Below are 14,779 nucleotides of genomic sequence, written 5' to 3'. Positions count from 1 at the left end.
CTTTTATTTTAGCCTAGGCTGTTCTCCAGCTATTTTATTCGCAGTGTATAAATTTTAGTTAGCTTGAGAAGTATCGCTTGGGAGGGCGGTTGGTGTTTTGCCATGAAAATAGGAGTCTGGTGCTCTAGAAAGTTCATGTGCCTAAACAATGCTTAGAGATGGGACTCAGTTCTATAATGACATCCAGACTAATGCATTCTGTTCTCAACCAGGTAAGGAATAAAATTAAGTTTTTCTCCCTATCTCAGTGTTAATTTTAAAACAGCTTTTAGAAGTGTTGGTAGGGCGTACTATGCACGCAGAAAATGCAATTCCTACAAACTGCAAGCAGGAATTTGGACTTGAATCTTGCAACTCCATTATCCCCCTCAAATCTCAGGATGATAAAGAAAAAAGTATTTATTTCAAAGAAACTTAATTACATTTCCATTTTTATGGTGATCTTACTGTATTTTAAATAACATTTTGTCATCATTTTTTCGCATTAGAAATTAAAATGAGAAATAAAAAATAGGATTTAGGTAAGTCAGCATTTGGGAGGCAGGTCAAACTAGTTTTAGGAGAGACTGAAGATATACATAAAAAGGGGTGTGCTGAGTAGCCTGAGAAAGCATAGTGCCGAATATCCTCTCAGTAATAACTTTTTTGTACTCATTGTGGTGAGTCAGTGTTTTTACTGGATAATGAAATTACTGTCCATTCCAGGAGGATAATTTTGTGGATGATTTGTTGATTCTGTACTCTCAAATTTTTAGGCTCTAAAAATTGCTCCAAAGAATTGACTGCACTCAGATATAATTTAAACTAGTATTGCTTCAAGCAAAAGCCAGTTATTGTACCTAGATTCCTTTCCTGTACTCTCAGTAACAGGAAATATATTTTATCTTTCTTAGTTCTGACCTTGCACTGACAGTGCTGTGACTTGAGCGTAGTCAGTACTGTAGCTGATGTGAAAAGTATTTTACCTTAACATTTAAAGTGGCAGAGAGCTTGCTTGCTTTTCTTCCTCTCCACAACTGTTTGGTATCTTTTACAAGCAAACTCAGATGTAGTGTTGTGCCAACTGTTGTGCCTTTTTTGGGAAAAGAAGATCTGCTCAAACTATCTGCTTTTTCTTTTTTCCCCGGAAAGTTTTTTCACACCATCTAAGTGAATTTGTGAAATGTGAACATTTTAGTTGAAGTAGATAAGCAAATGGGAAAACAAAGTAAAAAAAAGCAAGGAGTGGTGGGCACATGAGTTTGTTGTTGGTCAGCAAATGTGAATTGCCAGTATGGTGAGGAGGTGAGCTGTAGATCCAAGAGGAGAACAGGAAGAGGGGAAAGGAAGAGGCTGGAGAGTGCTGTTGGATTTGATCCTCTTATGGGACTGGAAACTTAACAACCTTCTTGCAGGGACAAGGGACACGTAATCAGAAAACTGCGTGTTCCCCTCATCTCCTGTTCCTGGAGTCAATGAACAAACTGTGAAGGACAAAAATGTACGTAGACAGCTGAGCCTTTGCCACCCACTCATATTTAACTTAATAATGAAATTATCAGCAGAACAGTTACCTGGAGTTTTCAAGGCTAGAACAATGTAGCTGAAAGGCTTAACAAAACCTAAACAGCAGCAGAGACTCCTTCTTATCCATTGAGGCTTCCGTGTGCCCTCCACTTACTTCGTACACCTTTGAATCCACAGGAGTGATTTTTAAACTTTTTAAATTATCGTACGCTTTGACCAGTTCCAGGGAAATCTGTGAAGGTGATTAGGGAGCCAGATATTGCTCAGATACTGCAAAATAGAGTTAGAATTTGTCCCAGTGGGGCATTTTGACTGATTTTTGAGTTCCTGTCCTACACTGGGTGGAGTATAGTTGCATTTTTTTTCTGGAGTGTAAATAATAAATCAGAATAAATAAATTAATCTTTTATTTCAGCTGCCACTTCCCCTTTTCTTCCACATTTCATCTGCTATTTACATCCAAAAGCAGCTTCTTTAAAATATTCTACAGCTCAAGATAATCTCCTCAGACAGAACCAAAAATTTTATTTCTCCAGTGTGGAGAAGAATGCTTCGTTTCTTTTCCTTGAACGCAGCTCTTTCATGCCTGTCTTAATGGATTAAACTAGATGAGCAGAGTTTGGCCACTCATTCTTTCAGTCTTGACGCAAAATTTTCAATTACGATTGCTTGTATGATGCAATGAAACTATGTATCTGAAAATGAAATTATAGGTATGTATTTTATACAAAAAATGCTTATTTTTTAACAACTTACTTTGTGTGGGCTAACGTCTGTTAAGTTTGCATTCAGTGCAAAGTAAACAAAACAGAAAGAAGAAATGGTAATTCCTCAAATTCACACTCTAGGAACTTGTGGCAAACACATTTGGAAATCACTCGCCTGTTCAGATTTATCCTTTATCTGGACAACTTAGCACTGGTATGAGGTTGAAATTGGAAATTTAGAGCTGCGTACTCCTGCGTGTCACAGAGAGTCTGAATCAAGTGCTGCTGTCAGCAACTTTGTTTGAAGTAGATGATGTAGATGACTCCTTATTTGAGGCACAGAACTGAGTGTTTTGAAAGCTCAGTCTCGTTTTGTCTTAGTGATGAAATTAAATTATCTGAAAACATTGGCTGAGGAGTCTTTTTTTAAATATGTCCTTGAACTTTTTAATAAATAATACTAGAATTACGTTAACAACAGCTATTTTAAATATTAAAAAATTACTTACATACAGGAAAGTAAAATCTCTGGACACTGAATTTCAGGTGTGTCTTTGAGTTAAGATGTTAATTCTAGCAACTACAGAAAACACTAATACGATGCCTGTTCATATTTACCGTTGCATGGTGGCTTGAGTTATTTATTTATTTGTGCTTCCCCCACATTTTCCTATCTTTCTGCCATAACCACTGTGCAGAAAAGGATATTTAATAGCTTTCCAATTATAAAACCAGCTTGGAGAGGATTTCAGTTTTCCAGTGTACCTCAGTTCCCTGGTGTTGCTTCCATCTCTTCCAAAACCAGGAAATTCTCCAGGACTGCTTGATTATCTGTGATTTTCCAGCCAGAGGCATTTGGATACATCAAGACAAGAATCTGATAAGCATCCAACTCCTAGAGACTTAACAGAAATTACATGCCTGTCGAGGTTCATCATCATTAGCTTTTAGGAAGTGGGGAAATAAGGTTTAGGTGATTTTGGAATAATGGTATGCTAGAGAGACTATAAATGAGACTTGTAATTGTGGTTTTTTCAATTAAAATAATTTTTAACCTAAGATCACACTAAAATTACATATCGCTTTTCTAAAGACCTGTTTTAACTAATAATTCAGTGTCAGTGTAGGAGTTGAAGGTTGCGCTATTTTAAATTGGTGGAAATAGGGAGCTGTCCGTGTACGTACGCTGCCATCTCCTGGCGCACTTAGTGGGCTGCACTCATTTCTTCAACATCTGAACATCCTCTCTTGTAAGAAAATTTATCACTCGATTTTTTTTTCCAACAGGAGTGTGATCAAGTTCATATAGATGATGTTTCTTCTGATGATAATGGACAAGACCTAAGGTAAGATAGAGTATTTGTTTCTTTTTTTGTTTTTCTTCAAAGATTAAATAAATTGAGCATTTACAGGAATACATTGTATTTATTTTTACTGTATTTTGGGTGTTTGCAGTACCTACAGTTTTGCAACTGATGGCTTCCATGCAGCTGCAAGTAGTGCAAACCTTTGTCTGCCAACAGGTGTAAGAGGAGGGGTGGACTGGATGAGGAAGCTGGCTTTCCGTTACAGAAGAGTAAAAGAGTTGTATAATACTTACAAGAACAACATAGGAGGTGAGTTTAATTGTCAAAACCAATTTAGAATGCTGATCAGGTTAAACTACATGGCGATGAGCTCCCACCGGGGGATTGTGCCTCGGAAGCCACGGAGTGAATGGGAGGTGATGTGACTGGACCTTGGGCTATTGAAAGCTACTGACTGTAATGGCAGAGCCAACATTGTGCTATTGTGCAGGAGAACCAGAGATGGGCAAACAGATCAGGCTTCCACAGAGCCCATTTTTCTCCTTCAGACCCAGCTTGGCTATACCTACTTTACTGGTTGGGTGAGCCACTTATTCTACCTCAAATACGCCGTTATCCTAGGAAAGAGGTTGTATAGTTTCCACAGCACAAACTGGTTGCGGCTGGCCTGTTCTGTCCTGCATTCCATGATCTAGTTGGGAACAACACACTGTCTGCTAAATTCTCTGCTGGGCACCCGCTAGTCTACTTTCACCAGCGGATGCAAGAAAACCTTAGCGCTGCCTCTGTCGCTTACGCAGTTAATTGTGTCAGCAAGAAATCTGAGTCTCATTGGGGCTGAGAGCTTTCCTGTTACTGTTGTCATTCATGGACTCACTCATGTCAATGCCAGCAGGCTTGTAGGAAATTGAGCAGTAGAACCTTAAGAATCTGTTCTGGAGAGTCCTGTGTGACTTGCAGAGGCAGACAGCCCTCTTCTGAGGAGGGGAATATGTCAGTTGACTCCCTCAAGAAGAGTCTTCAAGAACAGGGAATACTTACAAGCCTTCAGGCGTTGCTACAGCCGCAATTGAGGCCAAGATGAGGCCAGCCCAACCAGGAAGGAGTCCAAGTGAACACTCTCCCATTCTATACCATGGACTTTTTCAACTCATCTGACATTTATTTCAAAGGAACTTGAAATTCAAAGTAAAGCTCATCTTCAGCAAAAACAGTTTGATGTTCAATTCCTACAGTCTCTCAAAAACGGGAAACAGTACTACTGATATAGAGAGTGAAATAGTTGTTACCTTAATCATTTTCTAAACCTGAAATATATATTTTCTCTTAGAAGTTCAGAGCCTTTACTTGCCACAGGATGAAGCAATAAGAATGATTGTAATGAATGAGTTGAATGGAAAGGGTGATAGTAAATTATTGGCTTTCACTTGCCCTCCCTTGCCCTCTATTGGTGTTCTGAATGGTGTTTTTGTATATTAAGAATATTTGAAACAGTATTATCCCAACGTTTACTGGGTTTTCTTATATCTTCTAATGCATCTAAGATTCTAAAGGTGTAATATTTGTAAAACGTTTAACATTAGTAAGAACTTAAGCCCAAGAGCATAGCATAGGGAAACACAGTAAGAGGAACAATCATTGCAAAGGCAGAGAGCAAATATGTGGTGCATTGTATTGAAGTTTTTATTCTTTCCCACAAATCCTGCTTCTGAAATATACTCCATCCTTAGTGGTCATCCATCCTCTACTTCTTAGCTTTTTAAATAATCTTTTCATCGCATATGTATCTATTTATTTCAAAATAGCTGTTAAAAGGCAACAGAAGGCTAGATCAAACTAGGTATTTTTAGGGTGCTTCATTTCAGATTTTTGAAGACAGTCATCATCACTTCTTGAGAACATGAAATGTGAAAGAGAAGAAAGATACTAAAGGTCATGAAGCCTGCTTCCCTGTTCTTCCAGGACCAAATCTAAATTTAAAATAGCTTGGTTCCAAAGAACTCATGTCATTGAATAAGCTGGGTATTTTTAAAAATCTGACCATTCATAACCAAAATTAGATTTTTAAGGTGCTTTTAAGGACTGAGATATGAGAACATGAGATGTACAGCCATTTCAGGGCTGTAAATGCTATAAAAGGAGCTACCATTGCCAACTACAACAGGACACGAAGAGCAAGCCATCAGCAAACGAATGTATCTTCGTGTGCAACCTGAGGTTCACCTGTATACAGTCATGAGCAGGGAAATTTAAACATATGCAGATATTGCAAAGGCAAGTTTATTCTAAAGTCTCTTCTTTTGCGAGTGTCTCTGCCTATGATCCTGGTGGCATGGATCTCCTTGTCACTGCCTCTGACAGAATAAGATGTATGTGAGGACTTGGTTTAAAAAAAATATGTATTTCTGAAAGGTATACTTTGAAACGTAGCAAAGTAGTCTGAACAGATGAAAAAAATAAGGCAACTAATTATTAGTATCTGCGATACTCTCTGACATTGCTTGATATAGTGGAGTGCAAATAAAAAAAGAAAGCAATTTACTGAGCCTTGAAGACAATAGATTTTCTCTTTGATGTTGTTTCAAGTTCTAGTGGAATTTAAAATAGAAACAATGACCATAAAATCTATACATTCCAGCTAATGCAAAATTTAATTTGCTTTTTTTTCTTTTTTTTTTTTTGCTTTTTCACATAAAAGGACTCCTGGGTCCCGCTAAAAGAGATGCATGGTTGCAATTAAGAGCAGAGATTGAAGCTCTAACAGATTCCTGGCTAACAAATGCACTTAAATCATTATCAATTATCAGCACAAGGTATGTATTTGAGTCTAGAACAATAATGTTACTAGTTTTCAACTTGTAATGGCTATTTTTTGACATTTTAAGTTACAATAAATTAGTGCCTTCAAAAAACAGAACAAGTTTAATGCGACTTTTAAATAGGACATAGGAAAAATTCCATCGAAAGTGATTTCATTTTCAGTGATTCCAGTATTTAACTAAAGATTGTATGTAGTGTCTTCTAAACTGTGATAAACATCCCTGTGTACATTGAAAGGGTATTGTAGAATTCTGAGCCAGGCTTTAATTTGTTATCTTCTGAGCAGCATCCTCTGAATTCCACATGTCTCTGTTCTGTCCTTCAATGTTTGTGCCTATTCATAGTGCTACCTAAATACTGTATAGATCTCAGAACACAAAAGCGTTTTCCTTTTGTCCTTCCAGACAAATTGGTATGCTTAAGCATATATCTAAGTTTTCAGATAAAAAAATTTCAGCAAAAATCAGTTTTAACTGAGTTCTAGGTTCTCAGTAACGAAACATCAAATGTATTGTTCCTTTGAAATAATAAAACTGTGTACCTATATGGTACTGAAAGGAAATTGAAATACGTGAAGGCAGAAGTAGTAGCCTAAGGTTTTCTTGGAATGTGTGGAAGAACCAGGAGGAAAAATCACAGCTATGTGCTCTCAGCTCCATGTTCACACCATGGTCACGCGCGTGTTCCAGCCTGTCAGTGCCGAAAGTAGCCTGGCTCTGAGTTTTCTGTTGTGTAACTGCTAGCACGACTTCTCCATTCAAGTTTTCATCCTCACCACTCGATGATAGCTCATTAACAGGATTATTTTTACCTCTCCCTCTTCTCAGAAATATTCTTACTCTTGAAGCATTAAGAAAGTGATGTCATTGTGCAGAAATGGGTATTGGCTGTTTATTTCCTCTCAAGACAGGAGTAACAAATTATGCCTTTGCATTCTTCTAACTCTTTTATTTCGCTGGTAGCTACTGCCAATTAATTGCCAGCATGAAAATGATGTTTTCAAAGCATTCGCATACCTATTTTCAGAGATAGTTGGTGATCTTCAATGTCGGTATTTTAGTGGACCCATCTTCAAGGACCTGTTTTTTATAAACCAGTGTGGAATATTTCCTACAAATCAGGCCTGCATATTTTTTTTAATTATTTTGCTATAAGTGTTATGTACATTTTTTCTGGAAATGCTGATGCTGAGCAGCACTGCTGCGTGAGTGAAAGTAATTGTTGAGGAATCCTGACTATGCTCTCCACAGCTGGTTCACCTCTGTCAGCATTTGGGTAATGGTTTTAAACTGTTTAAACTTAAACTATTTCTCTTATTTTAGGAGTAACTGTGTAAATGTGTTGGTAACAACAACCCAGCTTATCCCAGCACTTGCAAAAGTTCTACTATACAGCTTAGGAGGAGCTTTTCCTATTGAAAATATTTACAGTGCAACCAAAATAGGTAAGAAAATTATTCTTTCATCCATTCTGACTACGCTGCATTACCAATATTTTTTTTTGCCAGTAATGGATGGATTCCAAGCCACTTCCCTGACACTTACAGTGTAAGTTATAAGATTTAGGCATTGCATATGTTCAGATGTGTTTATGTCAATAAATTCCAAATTCACTTTATTTTCAATGATGCCTGAAGCAATAAATGTCCCTGTACTGATTAAAAACCTCAGAAACTCCTAAGTATGGTGCAGAAAACAAAAAATACGCAGAAAAGAATGAATAAAAGTGGTTTGTGAATTCAAATCTAAGCAGAACTTCTGTTAAAGTAATGTCTGCTCTGACATTCAGCTCTATGTAAGCGAGGCCACTGCTTCACAGGCTTTTTCTGGAAGCATAGTACGTCAGTGATGGTAATGACAACTGTTAAGAACAGAAGCTCTGACGGTGGATGCCACAAGGGCCCTTCCCTATTCTGTTGATAACTCAGTTATTACAGTAACTGAGTGATTAGTCAGTTACTACAGTTTGGAAATCTGTGGTTTTTCGAAATTGCATCCAAAATTTTCCCGTAAACCAAGAAAAGTTATCATTCCTGTGAAACGTGGAACAGCCTACAGTGACTGATAATTTTGGCAGATTTCATGATTTACCAATTATTAATTCAGGAATGCTTAATTTCTATACCTATGATGCTTTATATAACATGGAGTGTGACACTTCATTGACAAAAGCATTATAACGCGTTTCCTAAATCATTTTCACAAGTGAAAAAACAATGCATATTCTAAGTGTCAGCAAAAACTATTACCTCAGTCATCCTTTAATCAGCTGTAGCTGTCCTCTAGACAGAAATGCCTCAAATGCTTTAAAAACTTAAGTCAAGGCGCGAAGTGTCCCAAATACCACATGGTGCTGAGCAGCCTCTGGAATGGGTGTCATCTGTCATACAGCCTGTACATGCTGGATTCAGGCACTGAGATTGCACTTGGACCAAAGGAAGGAGCATTAAGAAATAGTGCCGATGGCACAGAAGGGAGCGGTGAAGTGAAGCGCAATCTCTGGAGGCTCTGTCGAAGTAATTCTGCACCAGGAATTCCTTCTGGGAACAGTGTGGCTGCTCTTACACCCCTGTCGGGTACAAGATCTCCCTCCGTTTTTCATCTCAGTCATCTCTGCACTGTGCTGAGCATGGGACCGTAATTGCAACTGTTGCTTGCACACACTGAAATCTGGTCCTTGCTCAACAGTTAGTGCACAAGGTGCTTTTTCTAATCATGAGTTCTTTTTACGTGGGGCAACTGAAAAAAAAAGCAAGAGGAGAGCAGTAAGAACCGGAGATCTAGAAATCATGAGCTTGTGAGAAGAGCCTGAAAAAAATAGAATGGGGACAGACATAATAGCAAACAAGGTAAAAGCTATTGCAGAGAGCAAAGAAATAATCTTTCTCTATGTTGATGGGGGGTATGACAATAGGTGATGATTTCTTGGCAATAGGGCATATGTAGGTTGCATGTCAAAGAGAAACTTCCTAATGGAAAGGGTTAATTAAATATGGAGATCACCTGTGGAAACAGTGAAATCATCGTATTAGGACAGTGTTAGGAGCGACAGCACAAGCATTTGTTGCTAAAACTGAACCCTGAGTACAGTAAGATCAATAGATGACTTCACTTAGTCCATTTCAATCCTGTGTATTGTTGCTACTGGCTTAGCCTGCTTGCTTCCTGCTTTTCTCCAAAAGAGCCAAATGCTTCATGGAAGTTCTCCCAGGAAGCTTGTGTCTAATTCTAGTGCCCTGAACATTTTTTGCATTGCTATGTCATTCATTGTTGCAGATACATCAGAATTAAAATTACTGCTTTTCTTTAAAAAAAAAAAATGAATTATTATTACAATAATAGGGAAACATTTAAATTAAATTATTAATTCACTGACCTTTTCATTCTTGCAGTACCGCTAGTTCCTTTCTCTTAGTGGCTTTCCTGTAGCTCTTAAGAAAGAGATTTAGTTTTATCTGGAGCAGATTAATGTCACTAAGAGAATTAGTTGCTTCTCACCAGTTTTAGCTCTAAATGCCAAGGCTGGGAACTTTAAAAAAGTAGTAGTAACAATGTCTTACCACTGCAATTATCCTTTGTAGGGCTTCATCATAATTGACTTGATAGCTTGAATAAGTAGTGCATTGTTTTTCAGGCAAAGAAAGCTGTTTTGAGCGTATAGTGTCCAGATTTGGCACTAACATAACTTATGTTGTGATTGGAGATGGCCGAGATGAGGAACATGCAGCTAATCAGGTAACTTCACTCTGAACTCTTATCTCATTTATCTTCCAGGAAAAGAAAGTTGCTTTGAACGAATAATGCAAAGGTTTGGCAGAAAAGTAGTATATGTTGTAATTGGGGATGGTGTAGAAGAAGAACAGGCAGCAAAAAAGGTAACCTGTCTCCTGAAATGTTGGTGTGATACATAGCTACTAATGCAAGCCTTTCTGTTTGCATTTCTGTCAGTGTTGCACAATGACAGAATGATAAATAATTTCAGTCCACAGATGCAAGGAAACAAGAGCATGATGAGATCAAAATTTAGAGTAAAATGAACCATTTGGATTCTAGCATTTGTTTCATATCAGTTTGGAAATTAAAAAAAATGCAAAATTACTTAAAAATAAGTGAAAAAATGATTACAGCAAAAATGTCTGACTAGGTCCAAGCAAATTAAAGATAAGCAGAAGAGACGGAAAGGGCTATGACATGAAGATTGGGTGGTGATTTTCTTTAAATGGTGAAATCGGGGAGGTTTCAAGAGAAGTGTTGCAGAGAATGTGCAAAAACATCTAAAGGACTGTGCAAGTTTTTTGCTAACATAAATGAAGATCTGTAGTTTACTGGAGCAAATATGATGAACATATAGTTTGTTTCAAGAAAGACATATCTGTAAAAGGAAAAGGAGTACAACATAGAGGTTGTGCACCAAATCTGTGTTTCTGAAAAAGAACTGTTGCTTTAGAAATATTTAATTTTCTCACAATAATAATTCAAGTCTAAATTTCATCAGATAAGTTTTCAATGTTCAGAAATGGATCAAATTACTAATTTGCACCATACCTCCCAGTATAACTTTGGAAATGTGCAGAAACTGAAAATTTTTTGCCTCATGATGTCTGCCCAGGAGAGATGATGTAAATATCGTTGTACTAGGAGTAGCAAAATCAAGTGCCCTTTTAGTGTTGTAGCTGGAATGGAAACAAAATGAAAATAATCAAAATGCTTATTCCAAATGGTTCCTTGATATAGGTACAGTGCTGGTGATGGGTCTTTTATAGTTTGTGCTAAACAAAGGTGTTTGGATTGTGTACTTTCCAGTTTGGCATGCTTTTTTCTTAACGTTGGCTAAATTGCATGGATAGATACAGAATTCAGAGGGATGGATGAATATAGCACATTGCAAATAGATCTGAACACAACATGGAAGTATGGATTTTTTTCTATTCTGATGAATTGCTAAAGGAGAGTAGTAGATATATCTGCATCTCTCACAGGCATTGATGCTTTCTGCAACACAAATTATCTATTTTTAAACCAGAAATGTGTTATTTTCTTCTCCAAATAGATTTCTTTTTTTCCCCCTAGATGGAGAAAAATGTAATTCAGCTCTGTTTCAAAGCGTTGTGTGTTAAGCCTTTTTAAATGAAAGTCTTATAGCCCTTTAAATGATCACTCGATGTTTTCCAAAGTCTAGTCAGTGGCACAGAAAGGGATTTCCTATTAATTCTGCTTTAGATGGGTTTGCATTCTAACAATAAGTCAGTAGCCCTTATTAAATAACGGGCTCTTTCCAAAGAAATTATTAAGAAAGGCTATCTAATTATTTTAACTTCACTTGAACTATTAAGCTCAGATCTATTTTGGTCTGATTTTTGTCAGTAATTTACTAGCAAAAATCAATCCAGAAACACAGCGGTGTAAAATACGTGGTGGTAATCTGACTAGCCTCGTGTGTCATGTACCTCCCTGTGTCACAGTGTTCATCTTTCCTGACCTTCTCCCCCCTCTAACTAACACAGCACAACATGCCTTTCTGGAGGATATCCAGTCATTCGGACCTCTTGGCTCTCCATCAAGCACTGGAACTAGAGTATTTGTAACTGTGTTCTAAAGTTGGCGATCCTTTTTTTTTTATATATCTATTTCAAGTACACTGAATTTTTATGTGTGATTCAATGCCTCTGGCTTTACACATATGAATTGTCTTAAGAAGGAAAGAAATATTTGGAATTAAAAATTCCAAATTGAAGAATTCAGATTGCTGAATGGAGTTAAAACGTTAGTGCTACGTAAGGAAGCTCTATGGTCTTATATATGCAACGTTTTTAAATGAATTAAAACTGTGGAGGTTGCTGGTACACACCAAGTGAGCCCTGACAGGAGTGAACAAAGGACTCGAACTGGCAAAGCACCAACACGCGTTTTCCAGCCGACAAGGTGGTGTTCAACAACATTCCTCAAAATGGGATATATTCTCAGCACTGAGGTTTGAACCAGACTTTAGCCTACCTAACCCACAAAATCTGAATTGGAATGCACTCAGACTGTATAATGACAATCCTGTCTAGACCTGTAATTTGTGTAAATTATTGATGAAAATAATTTACTGTGACTTTATTAGCAGCTGATTTTGGAAGTGGATGCAATTTTTCTTTCTTTTGGGAGGGGCAGGGGAGGGAGAGGGTTATATAATATTGTCTCTTTTATAAGTTTGGCAAACAGAATGTGCATAATGATGTGTTGTGCCTTAAAGAGAAGACTGTGTTCGTGTGTTATAATGTAATTTTGGTTAAAAACTATGTAGATAAACAAAAAAAAAAAAAACCCTTTGTGATAATTTTTGACATGACCAAATTTGAAATTCAAAGAAATCACAGAGCAGGGCTGCACCAAAGCATTCAAGTATTTGTTGCAGTAAGTAAAAATAATAAAGGAAAGTTTGTGTTTTTATTTGGATCCTGAATAATTCCACTGATTGTTTGAGGAAAGTTAAGAGTATGTTGGGAGGTTGATACTGGGGACCGCTACCTGAAAGCTAAAAAAAAAAGTGTTTTAACACCTTCAGCATCATTTCTTGATTCTCCGACAAGAGAACTAAGAGCCATATTCACGAATTACTTAGTCCACTGAAAGCCATACAGTGAGTGCATCTGCTCTGTATAAAAGGAAAAATTCCCACTCAGCAGACAAAGTGTGCAGGTGGCATTACTGGAAGGTGAAAATGTGGAGTTAAACCCAAATGGGGAATAAAACACAAATTCATTAGGAATGAAAAATTACTAAAGAATCTCTCACCAGTCAGATGCACAAATGTTTAGCATGTTCAAGATCAGCACAAGCTGCTGAAATTACTGGCATGATGACATTGGCTGTTTCAGGAGCACAGTCCACTTTGCTGAATATAACAGTGTTTTGGTAGCTTTTCCATTCTGTTCCACATTTATGTGTCTTCTGTTTTGGGTCAACATGATTTTCCTCACCCATTTTTGATTGCACAACAATATTCCACAGAAGCAACCCTAAATGTTTTAGAATCAGAAATTTAAATAGCATGTCAGGCATCCGAGGAGAGGATAAGGAGGAGATTTTTATGAAGAAATATTGAGAAATGTATTAACCTTAATTTTCATCATTTCTATTAAAAATTACAGTACACACAGTGATAATTACCTTGCAAGTTTTGTACATACTACCTTTCAGCTTTGGAAAATGAGCAAGGTCCATACTGCACACAGGGTCCCTAGCGCTCCATGTGCAGCTTGAGCACTCTGAAGCAACAGCAAATGGTTCATCTCTCATGGCAGAAGATCGAAACTGCTTTTTGATTTTTAACACTGTATATGGAGAGGTTGTCTGTGCTCTGACTGTGCAGAGGTGTGTGCAAGAGAAGACCTTAAATGTAAACTCCAGGATGCCTCCACAAGCACTGAGGTGAACATCTTACCTCTGTGCTGTGAAGCCACCATATGTCTAGTTGCCAGGTAGGAAGGAATCTTGTTGATTTAAACTTTGTAGGTTATATGAAAGTTAGTTGGTAGGTGAAAGCCTGGAGCCACTAAAAGTCCAAGGCAAAACTCCTCTATAAATTCATAAAAATGGGATTTCTTTGCTGTGTTGGAATTGGATGTACAAGTCACCACACAACAAACTAATGACCATTTGTTACCACTGGACAGTTTAAAGCCATCACATGAGACTTGCCACATATGAAATCATTATACACTAGCTGTTTGGGTGATAGATTTGTGTGTCCAAAAAGTAAAAGTGATGCATACCTTCTTTATATTTACAGTACTTGTGTAGTCAAATTTGGCCTGAAGTGCATTTTTCTTAAAAAGCTGCAGTTGTGGTTTTTTGGGTGGGGAAAAAAGTGTCTCTACTGGAACAGGAAAAAATTCAAACAAAGCCTTTCTCAAGTTCCAGCATTATAACATTGCATGAGAATCTCAACGTAAAAGTGTTTATAAAACAAAAAATTGGTATGGTAAAGTAGCTTTTTCTTTTTCTTTTTTTTTGGACAAGTCATAGTGTTATTTAAATGCATGAAGCGATATTATTTCTCAAGTGATTTGTTCAGCTTTTCAGTGTTCTTTTCCTAATCAGATGTAAGAAGAAAAAATAGCCCAGCAACAACCATTGGTTCTTATAAAAGGTTTGCAGTGACTTCATTGGAGTTGTGCTTAGCTCTCTGTGACAGGTATGGCTCAATTAATGTACTGGACTTCTAGAGAGGAGAAGGAGGCAAAAGGAGTGAAGTTTTACAGAGCATGACTAAGTTCTGATTTTAACTTGGATTCTTTGTGCTACCATAGCAGAAGTTAATTATAAAAATAAATAATCCACAGAAATGCACATCCAGAGAAAATTCAAGGAATTAGCTCAAAAGCCTTCGCAATACTAAAATTTTAAAACAAAATTTCAGAGCACAAATACTCTTTTGCTAAGCAAAAATTGT

At 37.2% G+C, this 14,779-nt stretch overlaps 1 protein-coding gene across 2 annotated transcripts in view; it reads left to right on the top strand.

The window, feature by feature from the left end:
• Positions 1-11,924, top strand: part of EYA4 (EYA transcriptional coactivator and phosphatase 4) — a 50,012-nt gene extending 38,088 nt beyond the window's left edge. For both annotated transcript variants that reach the window (XM_086632067.1, XM_086632066.1), the window contains 6 exons: positions 3,501-3,559; positions 3,669-3,829; positions 6,219-6,333; positions 7,663-7,784; positions 10,114-10,214; positions 11,844-11,924. In XM_086632067.1, coding sequence (XP_086488193.1) covers positions 3,501-3,559; positions 3,669-3,829; positions 6,219-6,333; positions 7,663-7,784; positions 10,114-10,214; positions 11,844-11,924 — 639 coding nt within the window. The remainder of the gene's footprint in view (positions 1-3,500; positions 3,560-3,668; positions 3,830-6,218; positions 6,334-7,662; positions 7,785-10,113; positions 10,215-11,843) is intronic.
• Positions 11,925-14,779: the final 2,855 nt, after the last annotated feature.

The sequence above is a fragment of the Tauraco erythrolophus genome, chromosome 2 (genome assembly GCF_009769465.1).
Source record: "Tauraco erythrolophus isolate bTauEry1 chromosome 2, bTauEry1.pri, whole genome shotgun sequence".
NCBI classification, from domain to species: domain Eukaryota; kingdom Metazoa; phylum Chordata; class Aves; order Musophagiformes; family Musophagidae; genus Tauraco; species Tauraco erythrolophus.
This window is presented reverse-complemented; position numbering and strand designations above follow the sequence as displayed.